The 13,015-nt window shown below is 37.4% G+C and overlaps 1 protein-coding gene across 5 annotated transcripts in view; it reads right to left on the bottom strand.

The window, feature by feature from the left end:
• Nucleotides 1-1,179: 1,179 nt before the first annotated feature.
• MDM1 (Mdm1 nuclear protein) overlaps nucleotides 1,180-13,015 on the bottom strand; it is a 36,039-nt gene continuing 24,203 nt past the window's right edge. For 2 of the 5 annotated variants that reach the window (XM_027854204.1, XM_027854205.1), the window contains exons 8-15: nucleotides 9,976-10,014; nucleotides 9,457-9,632; nucleotides 8,062-8,364; nucleotides 7,350-7,501; nucleotides 7,150-7,262; nucleotides 4,007-4,256; nucleotides 3,240-3,302; nucleotides 1,180-1,941 (exon numbers count right to left, since the gene is read on the bottom strand). In XM_027854204.1, the coding sequence (XP_027710005.1) occupies nucleotides 1,829-1,941; nucleotides 3,240-3,302; nucleotides 4,007-4,256; nucleotides 7,150-7,262; nucleotides 7,350-7,501; nucleotides 8,062-8,364; nucleotides 9,457-9,632; nucleotides 9,976-10,014 (1,209 nt within the window). In that variant the 3' untranslated portion in view covers nucleotides 1,180-1,828. The remainder of the gene's footprint in view (nucleotides 1,942-3,239; nucleotides 3,303-4,006; nucleotides 4,257-7,149; nucleotides 7,263-7,349; nucleotides 7,502-8,061; nucleotides 8,365-9,456; nucleotides 9,633-9,975; nucleotides 10,015-13,015) is intronic. The other 3 variants (XM_027854207.1, XM_027854208.1, XM_027854206.1) reach the window with 2 other exon arrangements.

Raw genomic sequence — 13,015 nt, 5'->3', positions numbered from 1 at the left:
ACTTCATTTAACTTTCCTTCATCACACGTCAGACCAATTACTGTGGGTATTTTACCTGGTCTGGATTTCCTGACATATGTCATTAGGACCCTGGTTGCCTTAACATACTTTGCATAAAAGAGGTAATTAATTCCACACAGTAGAGTAGCTGAGTCACTGCACTAGTCAGAAGCAAGCTGTCTTACCACATACCGGAAACAGAAAAATCCTTTCAGCACCTCCACCCAAAAATGCCTTCGTATTAGCTATATATGTAGGTCACTACAGACAGAGCTACGCTATCTCAAGTCACTAAGTACAGTATACAGAGTTGGTTCTTGTGCTTTCAATCTTAAATTTCATCAAAATAATAGCTCCTTTTTATCTATATTTTCAATATCAAATATGGTTTGAATAGGGAAAAATAGTTCTTTTTAATAAGAATTTGAGATTTAAGTAGATGGTGGATACCTAGACCCATGTTATGATATTTGGGAGGGAACTGTAATTTTTGAACAGTTTACCGGACAAAACCAAGTATCTGAGAACAATGCTGAACAGTGGTGATTCTCCTATTCATTAACGGGTGTTGGTGTTTCATGAAAAAGGCTTTAAGACACACATTGCATCATCATTACCTGTATTGATTTCTGTAACAGACTTTAAATAATTAAAACTATGAACTAGGGACATTTGGAGTTTTATCAGAAAATAAAAAACATGAATACCATAAGGACAGATTATCTTCCCCTCCCACCCCACCTTCCAACCTTCCTGTCTTATGAATTTCCCTACTACTGTCTAGGGTATCACCAAGCTTCCAGTCACCTCAGCTCCCATCCCATACAGATGATCTGTTGCCAGGACTGCTTGTTTCTATCTTTGAGTCACCCTTATACGTCCCCTTCTCTCTGTTCACAGCTGTCCATTCTTACCCTCCCCCCGTCACAAAAAGGTGAAAGATCTGGACTCATCTTCTATTGTATTGTAACAAAAGCTTTAAAGGAAGTATAGAAAATTTTGGTCACCTTGCTCTTGGAGGAAAAACCCTGTAAAAAGATTACCACTGTTCCATGAAATAACTTCCTGGAGAAACCAAACACACTTGATCTTTTTTATTTGAAAATGTCTAAAAAGTTTCAATGCTTCATTGTACAAATAACTTTTCCACCTTCAAACATTATTAAAATGTAAGACAAGCTCTTATACAAATCAAAAACACAGAGACCAAAAATATACATATTTTTAAGCAAATTTCTTATATAAGATAAAAAATATATATACAGTTAACATTTTCAACCTAAGTACAATTATTTTAATCATACTAAGAGTAACTATATCCCGAAGGACATTTTTTAAAAATAAAAAAAATCTAGAAGTGAACATTGTGGGTACAGATTCAATTTATGACATCTTTAATTTATAAACATAGGTAACCAATCCTACAAAACCACACATTTCAAACTTAGTTCTTAGTTTTTACACACTTTAACTTTTCAGAATACTCTTGGTAACATAGATGTAATTCTCAATTCTACAAACTATGCTTGATGAGAAATAGTTAAGTTCAGAACATGTGAAGGACTAGGTAAATCCATTAGTACCTTTTCAGGTAAGTTTAAAATGGCAATTAACTTAAAGTTAAAATTCAATTTGTCTACATAAAGAAAAAAAATTAAAATGACTGAACTGAAATGGCTATTAGAATACAGTTACTCATATCCCTAGACAAAGCCAACCTCTCCTTCCCCCAAAATACAAGAATCCCAAACACTTTAAAAACCTTGGAATGAAAAAAAATAATCACAGCAATAGTCACCAAAATGGAAAGAGCTATTCATAAAGAGCACTATTTTTTGCCCCAAAAACTCTCTTTCCTTTTCTGAGCACGTGCCAAAGTTTGAGAAGCCATCAGACTAGAGGCTGCAGACCGAGCAGAAATCTGGGACAATCTGTCATCATCTACAATGGAAAAATCCACAATCACAAGTCAGGGTAACCAAAACCTATCATTCCTTGTATGTATTTATAACAACTCAGTAAAAAGGAAACTAACATAGCCATAAATACCAACAAGTCCTATAATGTAACAGCATCAGAATAGGAAAGCTAGAAGCCAGAAGCTCCAAGATGACTTAATAGACCATACCTTTCATTTTATAGATGAGAGAACTGAGTCCCAGAAATGTGGAGTGACACAGAACAAAGTCACCAAACTGGCCAAGAGGAAAGGTGGGACTAGACCCCAGCCTTGTCGCTTCCAACCCATTAACACTACTTATAATTCTGGGTTTCTTTCCTCTTAAAAGCAGAACATATGTTAATATGTTCCCTACTATGAGAATTATGGCACATTTTTAAAACTTTAAGACAATTTAGAGAAAAAGAAACTGCTTCTAATTTTGGGAGCTTGTAATTCAATTAAGTAGGGCAACTAGGTGGTGCAGTGGATAGAGTGCTATGCCTGGAGTCAGGAAGACTCATCTTGGTGAGTTCAAGTCTGGCTTCGGACAGTTACTAGCTATGGAACCCTGGGCAAGTCACTTAACCCTGTTTGCCTCAGTTTCCTCATCTGTAAAGTAAGGAGAAGATAATGGCAAACCGATCCAGTACCTCTGCTAAGAAAATCCCAAATGGGGTCTCAAAGAGTTGGACACTACCGAACAACAACAAATTCAGTTAAGTACTCAATTTTCTTTCTCAGAGTAGTCTATTCAGGAAAATTTGGCTGAATACTTAATGGCAAAAAAAAAAAAGGCTACCTTTTAAAAAAAATGTGCATTAAGAAATCTCAAGTATATGCATTTTTAAATGTATAATAATTCAATGACCATTTGCTAAATCTTCAAAAAGAGGCCTCAGAGGCCTAGGAATGCAGGGGGAAAAATATTAAACCCTGAAATGCGTGAATATAAATACAGGTATTTTAGTAATCAAATTAATAATTGAGAAATTCAAGCATATTTTGTTAGTAGTCATTTATACCTTCTTCAAACATTCTCATCAAACTTTCAGAGCTCTTCCTACTGATACTAATGACAATCAGCGAGAGTGAAAATTATGCAGAGAAAAAAATGTATTTGCTCTTCAACTGGGGGAAAGGGGTTTCTGAGGAAAAAAAATACAAGTAAACATGGGCAATTAAAATATATAAAATATCATTCTAGACCCAAACACTGATTTGTGGGCTGGATCCATGAAATGGTAATTTTTAGAAACCTTACATTCAATCAAGTCTCACTCAATTTTTAGCAAATTACCTTCATCATTGACTTCTTGGTGAGGTAAATGGTAAAGGCCTGTTCTTGGGCTCACAATGTTTCCTATGGGGGGGAAAAAAGCAAAATAGATTTGTTCTGGCTCTAAATAGCTGACTCCTTTATATAAAACCACTTAACAGAAGGCAGACTACTAAAGAATATCAATTTCATAATTTTTATAAATATAAAAGCATGATACAGCTATCTAGTAAAGGTGTCCACTACAAATAGTGGACCAGGCTGTCAGACTGACAGTGCTAAGATGATAATTGCTAAGCTGGACATGCACACAGCTGGACAATGCCTATTACTCATCTGATTTATTGGCAGGGGGATCCTTCAGCTGCTGTTGTTACCAATTTGAACTGTCTCTACTGTAATTTAAATATCACATGTTGGATGTACAAACTAACAGCGTACGTAACACTAACGAATCACATCATTTTCACAATATGTATGTGGCTATAAAGTAAGAAGTTTGTTTTATACATTACTACCAGTTGTCAATCTCACTACTTCAGTCATGAGACACGTTCAATGTTGTTGACATCATCTTTATAAACAATAAACACATATGTGTATATGTGGGTATATGTACATATACATGCATGTGGATTTGTGTGTGTGCGCGTGTGTGTGTGTATATATATGTGTGTATATATGTGTGTGTGTGTGTGTATGTATGTGTGTGTGTGTGTATATATATATATATATATATATATCAGTATGCTATAGGTTTTAAAGAACAAGATAAAATAGAAGCTCACCGTTATGCTGGAACTCTGCATTCCTGAGCGACCCCTGAATTCGACAAGATGGATTCCAGTATGATGGAGCACAGAGAGGCCGAGACCCCTGCACGGGGACTTTTATGGAATGCTCAGGATGCTTTGGGCCTGGATGAGCCCCACCCGATTTGGAAATACTGGTTTCAATCTCATCTCTCAATGGGAGGGGATCCACTGTTTTCAAACCAGCTGCCAGAGGAGTCAATAAGGGTCTAGGACCAAGTTCTTTCTAAAAGATTAAAAAAAAAACAGAACGAAGGGCTTATGATGATACAAGAGAAAAGAAGTGAATGCTAATTGGAATGGGAGCAGTATGGCAGGAGTAATGCCTCCCGATTAGAAAGTTGCAAGAAGGGGGCAGCTAAGTGACACAGTGGATAGAGCACAGGCCCTGGAGTCAGGAGGACCTGAGTTCAAATCCAGTCTCAGATGACACACTTGACACTCACTAGCTGTGTGACCCTGGGCAAGTCACTTAACCCCAATTGCTTCGCCAAAAGAAAAAGAAAAGAAAAGAAAAAGAAAGTTGTAAGAAGAACAAAATAGATTAAAAATAGGGCTTTGGACGCTTTAAATAAATATTTATATGGTAAATACTCATTGAACTGCTGATCGCTGATGTTCTCCCCCTGCCTGACAATTCCTAAGTGAATTCCTATGATATCTGCTTGTCTCTTTAGGTTTAGAGCTAAAGTGGTTCTCTCCCTTAGATTTTATTTTCCCTACATTATAAGTATGCAGACCCTAGCCGGTGGTGGGGCCTCTATCAGAAGACTGTGGTTCAAATGATAAAAGCTCAAGCTTTATATGAGAGCTAGACTAAAGTACACTCATTTCTCTTCTTTAAATAAAACCATGTAACTATTAAAACAGCTAAACATGGCAAACATTAAAGTATGTAATTTCTATAAAGGAGGATTTATTTTAAAAAAGAAAGATAAAGGTGATACCTTTCTCATTCTTAACTAGTCCTTGCATCTTGGATCTTCAAACCAACATACTTAGTGCTTTCTCTAACTTATTCACTCAGCATTAAAACCCCTAGGCTACTTCACTGCTTCCTAGCTTCAGCTGACAGCAAAGCCCTACCAACCTTTCTTATCTCTCCACAGCCAATGGCTTTATCTTCCCCAGTGATAATGAATCAAATCTTTTCTACAAGTGCTCCTAAACCAATCCTATGAAAAGCTTTGATTTATCTCACTTTTGTGCTTCTAGGTCTTAATTCTTCTCGATGTGTAAGAGAAAACAGAAACAGAAAAATTGCAGCTATGCAAAAGATCTTAATGCTAAAAATGCAAATTTCTGGAGTGATCATCATTTACAAGTCAAGGGTTGACTGGTGGAGAATCTTTTTAGTTTCTTGACTGTTACTTTTTTCTCTTTTGGAGATTAACTATATGGGAATAATATCTATATGGAACTTAAATCTACACAGAGTAACTCCCTTTTGTGAACTGAGACTGCTGCCAAACAATGGAAAGAGCTCACCTGTATTGGGTACAAACTACCTGATCAAAAGAGTTCCTCCAACTAACTTCTAAAACAAAATACTAACATAAACATAGGAGTTCTTAACCTGGGGTCTGTGAACTTTAAAAAAATTTAACTTTTAAATATTTTTAAAACTTTTAATAATATTTAATGGCATCATATTTATATTCAATAAAATTTAAGGAAATAATTACATTTTATTATTATATCATTATTTCACATTGGATAAGCACATTCCAGTACAATTAGTTTCCTTTGTAATCCCACAGATTTATTCTACTCCATTAAAAACACTACTCTAAACTGTAGATCTATTCATCAGACTGCCTAAGGGATCCGAGACACAAAGGGGTTAAGAATTCCTGGACTCATTATCTGAACAGGGCCATTTTTATTCAATGTGATTTTACTCAATGAATAGCTGAAAAATCTAGTGAAAATCACCTGCAATCTGTAGCATGCAAATATTTTCAAATTCAAAGCTGTTATTCACCTCTTACATATTGCCTATTAGGATGCAGCCTGGAATGCTAGGGTAGCATTCATTTATTTCACATTATTCAAAAATTTCTAATTTGACCATAATAAAAATGAACCACAGAAACTAGAATGTACATTCAGTACTACTCTACTATACTACTACTCAGTACTACTTCAGGACCCTGACAGAGACCCCAAGAACAAAACATTAATAGAACAGTTTTATAACTCAATTGTATTATGTAGCCTAATGATATGTAGTTTTCAAAATTATGCATCACAAACAAACAAATCAGAAGCTCCTAGAGAAACTTAAACTACAGGATGAACTTTAGCCTTCACTTCCTGTTTCTTTTGCTATTCTCTTAAGGAGTCAGTGTAGTTCTAACCAAAGCAGTCATCAATCAGGCGAGCAAACCAAGCCACACCATCCAGGCCACCGTTGGCTCTCAAGGTCCGAGCCCGAATTTTACTTCTGAAAAAAGTTGCATCTGCACTTTACTATATCAAAATTGTTAAGGATTTTTCTCTTTTGAAATGACACACGAAGGGGGTTAAAATTGTTTAAACCTGAAACCACTACTACAAAAACTGTTTTCTGAAGTTTCAATTAAAACCAATCAGTATTTGATGCTAACCAGCTTGTAAAGAAATTGCTCTGCTATTCTCTATTGCACAATATCAAATAAATTTAAAAATAAAAATTAAGTTACAATAAGCCACCTTATTTATTCTAAGACTATACATGTTTCATCTATGAAAAGTCAGCTCACTTGATTAAAGTACAGAGCTAATACAGCCAAAATAATAGTTTCAATTTCTAAATTAGACCATAGACTATATACCCTAAACCCCAACAAGCCATCTCATTAATGTTTGCTTCCTTATTTACAAATGGCAGTAGGTGGTGGGCTGCGATCAGGGAATTAATTTCCACTACTAGAAAAACCATTTCAAGTGTATACTTCACTAACAGCAAGTCACCAGTCACCTTACTTTATGAAATAGTACTTCTTCTAGAGCTAAAGTTGTTAGGCATTTCCTGCATAGTGCTAACATATTTATTTAAATCAGAAAGAGATTTGGCTTCCTTGCTCTCCCATCCCCATCTCATTAAACATATTCACCAACAATGACTCTTATCTTACCCTATTAGATTCATTCTTTGAAGTTTCTCCTAAGAAATCTGGAGAAGACTTTTTTCTCCTATGTTCTGGGAATGAAGACTTCACTTTAGATGGAGACACTAAAACAGCACCCCCTGGAAGAATGCAGAAGGCAACACGTTTAAAGCAAACTGGACAGCACTAGGCAGAAAAGATTCTGCTAGCTCTTCTCTCCTTATTACCAACAGCAGGAGTAGTTAGATCGTGATGAGTCCTGGGGGCTCCACCAAGTTCTTTCAGCTTCGGAGTTGGGAGCCGGCCACCTTTTCCTGAGGACACAGAAGAAGAATCTGACCCATCTGCTACTGAAGCACTTGGTAGGGAAGCGGTCTCTCTGCAAAAACATGATCAAGACATGTGTGTCACTGATATGCAAGGGTTAATTCTAAACTTACAAGAGGGACATTTCCATTATCAAATGTAATCAAATCTAGATTATTCATAACAAAGAGACCTGATGCTATAAAGTACAGATAACTGACTCACCTTGCTGGATGAGGGCTGATTCTTACTCCAAACAGCTATCCTGAAATGCCCTTGGCCAGGACAACCAATGCCCCACACTAATTTGAAAGAGTAATGAGAAAGGCAAGGTATTCTGGGGAAGGGGCCACAGGACAACTGAACTTTAGGGTGGCTCTGTATTCCACAGGAAATACGTGAGCCAAATTCTTAACTTTAGTGGTGTCAAATAAAGGGACCTATTTTATGATACTTATGCAACATATGCTGTGATTTGTCTACACATTTGAAAACTTCACAGTCATTTTACTTGATTACTAACAAATGTAATATCAAATAAATCTTTTGCCTTTTACATCAAATTAAGTACATAACCATAAAGCACAATGTAGAGGAAAAGTGATCTCCTATAACGGACAATTAAAAACTCACCCTGCTTGGATCCTGTCTCTCTTGACATCACTATCACTTTCTTCTAATTCCTTGGCCTCCTCTCTACAATCTTGCTTGTCATTTTCATTTTTCTCTTCTTCCACTCTTCTTTCATGGTTATGTATCTGATCACCAGCGCCGCCTTCATCCCAAGCCAGTTTTCTTCTAACAGGGAGGGTGAGAGCATCGGACACACCCAATTTTTCTGTAGTATCTTTCTGACACTCTGTTGCCAAAGGTGGCCTTTCTTCTGCTTTTTTTTTGGAATCATGGCTCTGCAATGTCTTATGACCTGTAGGAACTCTGTATGACCAAAACAAATTTAATTATAAGCTAATAACATAGTTTCTCCAGTTTGAAGTAATTTTATTCCAGTTTAGTTTCCTCCATTATTCATAAATACATATTATGTATACCTATATATAAATAACGTGTGTGTGTATATGTGTGTGTGTGTGTGTCTCATGCCACTGCAACAGATATAATGAAAGAGGGGTAACACATACAAATAGGTTCACTTTAAAGAATAGTCAATGAAAGTAGTCATCTGGAATTTACACACAATTCAAAATACAAAAACAATTAGTTCCATGTTGCACTTGCAATTACATGAAAATTCACTCATGAAGCCACACCCACAAAGCCCACAAAACCCACACCTGACAGCTGCCTGCACACAGGCTCTAGCAAGTCGTGTGGCCTAGATGGTCACCTGCACTATTACTCAATCTGCACATACAAGTGCTCATTTTAAAAGCACAAATACGTTTGAAAATGAGGAAACCTCCATCCAGTGAAGTGGTAAATTCTCCTTTAGACATGTGAATGTTTAAAGACATAATTAAACCAGCAAGCATATAGAGCAAAGAGATTCTGCACTCATCCCCCACACCAGATACACTAATTTCATCACATACACAATAAACAAAGCCAAATTTATTTGTTCCTACTTCCTATGGCATTTTTTCTTCGGTACATATTTATTGGTATTCACTTCGGAATCAATAAGATCTTAAGAGTGATTTTCACTTTTCAATCTGTCATGCTCTTCCCTGGTTTTGACCACCTTCGGGGTATTATGTTCAGTTCTCAGAGCCACCTTTTAGGAAGAATATTGATAAACATTAGAGCATCCAAGAAGCATGACCACGATGATGAAGGCCTTCATCTCCTGCCATATATGGATTGGTTAAGGAACTGGGAATGAGAAGAGTAGATTCGGGGGCAACATCACCACTTAAGCTTGGGTTAAGTGCCTACTATATGCAATCTGTAAAGTCTGAGTGATAGGTGTCATTTTCTGATATCATTATTCCATTTATTTTTTTAAATCCCAGTTTTGTAACTATGACGAAAAGTTTCACTATCTAAAAAAAAAGGGGGGGGGCGTCTCACCCAGCAAGATCTAGGGCTCTGATGTTGTTACTAACAGTTCCTTCTGAGCTGGACACAGAAGAGACATCCCATAGGCGATTGTTTTCAGAGAGAATCTGGTTCAGATGATCCCGAGAAAAATGCGTCCCAAGTACCCGTTTCCTATAAAACTCAGCTTTCTCTCGAAGTTCTTTAACCTATACAGGAAGAAACCAGATGCCATGCATCACTATAAAAATCTGAGTTTTTTGTTACAAACATCAAAAAGCAAAGATAGGCAATCTTGAACATTCACAGCACAAATTAGACCACAAAATGAAGAAAAGAAAAGAAAAATTAGCCACATTTGCATGACTATACGCATTCTGAAAGCAGAAATCAGAAGTGTCAAGCTAAAGCACAGTGCTAGTTATTCATTCAGCAGGCAGGGACATTATGTAGCAACTAGGAATACAGTAATTTTGGAGTCTTTTATTTTCAGTCTGAGCTCGCACAAATATTCTATGCATTAGATTTTTTAAAAACTCAGAAGCAACCAACCTCAGCATACCACAGGGAATTTAGGGTGTTTTGAGAACCCTAGGAGGAGGAATACAGAAAACACATTTGAAATATGTCAGTATGATAATACCATATCATCATCACGGGGAACCAATAAATCACACATCATCATCCTCACTTTTAGATACACAGAATTGACCCAACCCTATTCTCTCAAATTCCCCAAAATCTCCTAGACAGAAGGGCCCTCAGAGATTATTAAGTTCAACTCAGAGCTGAATGAAAATCCTCTCTACAACACCCCTTCTCCACTGGTCAGCCAGCCTTTGTCTGAAGCCCTCTGGTGGGATGGACCCACTCCTTCCTTCTCAAACATCCATACTACTATAGGAGAGCTCCAACTAGCAGCAACTTTTCCTCACAAGCCAAAATCTGCCTCTTTGCAACTTCTACCCACTTCTACCCTCTGGGTCCAAAGAGAACAAGACTGATCCTTTTCCCAAATGACAGCCCTTCAGATCACTCCCTCTCATCCACATGCTACCAAAACGGTGTTCCTCACGCAAAGGGCATCTGCCCATGTCGCTCTCCGACTCAATCAGCTTCAGTGGTTTCCCATTACCTCTCAGATCAAATACAAACTCCTCTATTTGGCATTCTGAAGCCCCTCAGAAACCGGGTCCAACCTACTTCCAGCTTTCTTACACACTCTTCTGCTTCACATACTCAACAGTCCAGCCAAACTGGCTGTGCTGCTATTCCTTACACACAACATTCCAATCTCCTGTCATGATGCCTACAGACAGACCGAACTAAAAGCCGGCAATGCCCTCTCTCCTAACCTCTGCCTCTCAGGAACCTTCTCTTCTTTCAAACGCCATCTTCAAAATGAAGCCCTAACCCTCCTAACTGCTGGTGTCTCCCCCTGCTCCTCCCAAATATATCTTGCATTTACTTGGTACATACATAATAAATGTAAATAAATGTTAGTAACCAAGGGCAGGAATTGTGTCACTTTTGTTTTTGGATGCCCAGCTCCTAGCACAGCGCCTGGCATACAGTTGGCACTTAGTAAATGCTTAAGTGGTGATCTTGCCCCCAAATCTTCTCTTCTCATTCCCACTTCCTTAACCAATCCATATATGGCAGGAGATGAAGGCCTTCATCATCGTGGTCATGCTTCTTGGATGCTCTAATGTTTATCAATGTTCTTCCTAAAAGGTGGCTCTGAGAACTGAACATAATACCCCGAGGGTGGTCAAAACCAGGGAAGGGCATGACAGGGTCATCATCGACATAGTCCTCTAAACACTGCACAGCACTTAATACAACCTAACATCACAGGAGGGGGTTTGGTGGCGGTATCACATTGTTGACTCGTGTTGATATTAACCCCCAGGTTGTTTTCCAGAGAAACTGCTATCTATACATATTTACCTCAACTTCGTGAAATGTATTTTTTTGAACCTGTGTAAAATTTTATATTGATCCTTATTCAATTTCATCTCATTCAGTTAAGCCCATTATTCTAGCCCAGGGGTTTTTAATCTTTTTTGTGTGTGGCATGGACTCCCATTTGGCAGTAGGATGATACCTATGGATTTCTTCTCAGAGTAATGTTTTTAAATGCATAAAACAAAATATATATGAGTACAAAAGAAACTATGTTGAAATAAAGTTACCAAAATACTGAAGAACAAGTTGGCAGACCACCCAAGGTCTGTGGTTCAAGGCAGCTAGGTGGTGCAGTGCAGGCACTGGGCTGGATCTAGAAAGTCAAGTGCAAATTCAGCCTCAGACTCTGTATTAACTGTGTGATCCCGAGCAAGTCACTAAACCTCTGTTTTTGTTTCTGCAACTTGTAAAGTGCGGATAATAACACCACCTAATTCCCAGGGTGGTTGTTAGGGTCAAATGAGATACTATTTGTAACCATTTAGCCCAGTGTCCAGTACATACTAGGTATTTAATAAACACTTATTTCATTCCTTCTTTCCTTCCCAGGCTAAGAACACCTGTTCTAGCCAAGATCTGTTCTTTTCATATCCTGACTCCATCATTCAACCTGGGTTACAAATTTCCATCTGTTCAGAGCAAGCAAATGCCAAAACCACTTCATTCTCCAACACATACAATAACCACTTATACTGACATAGGGCTTTATAGCTACTAAGGGTTATTTCATTTGATTCTTAACAGCAGTCCCGCTTCTAATAGTCTCTATTTTATAGATTAAAAAAGTGAGGCTCAGGAAAGTGGAGTCACCTGCCCAACCAATTAGCAGCCGTGCCAGACTCAGACCCCAGTCTTCTGATTCCAAGTCTTATGTCTTTCCTGCCCTCACTAGCTAGTAAGTTCCAAGAATTCGGGCCTGTTTTCTTTTTTCTCTATCCCCTCCCTCCGTTACCTGGCTCAGGACTCCCCATACGTACACCCACAGCATGCATTTTAATACTGATTGAAAAGAATCTTAGTTTTTCTGTGCTACTACCCCAATCCCCACCAGCTCTCTGATAAGCAAAAATCTTTTCTCTGAATTCCTTAACGGGTTTGTGAGATCTCTTAAGAAAAAGAGGGCTATTTCTTCATAGTATGTGGTTTGGGATTAAACTACAATATACATACATACATCAAGAAAGGACAGGACATAAAAAAATGAATACTTCTTTAAATGTTCAGAATGTAGTTTTATCTTCCTACTAATTTGCAAAGCACTTTTAGTTGTGTCCTTTTGAATAAAAAATGACTTAAGGAACTTTTCAGTGGTTTGAAATCTTTTAATTGTTTGCATCACACTGCCACCTGTTGGCTTATTACTAAATACTATTCTAAGCTGTTTTTAAAAGAAATGTCTCAATTATACATTTTCCTCACAAAAAAAACCTTTAAGACCTTTAAAATAATCTTTGTTTATCATAGCAAAGAACAGAAGCTAAAGGAATAAAGACACTAAATCCAAATAGAATAAAATGGTGTCTTTGTACAGAAACTTAGAACTGCATTTACCTCTTTATTTTTATATTTACCATTCTTTCAGCGAGGCCTGCATCTGGCAAGTCTTTTTTTTTTAAACCTACTT

Source organism: Vombatus ursinus, unplaced genomic scaffold (genome assembly GCF_900497805.2).
Source record: "Vombatus ursinus unplaced genomic scaffold, bare-nosed wombat genome assembly UNPS02010320.1, whole genome shotgun sequence".
NCBI classification, from domain to species: Eukaryota; Metazoa; Chordata; class Mammalia; order Diprotodontia; family Vombatidae; genus Vombatus; species Vombatus ursinus.
This window is presented reverse-complemented; position numbering and strand designations above follow the sequence as displayed.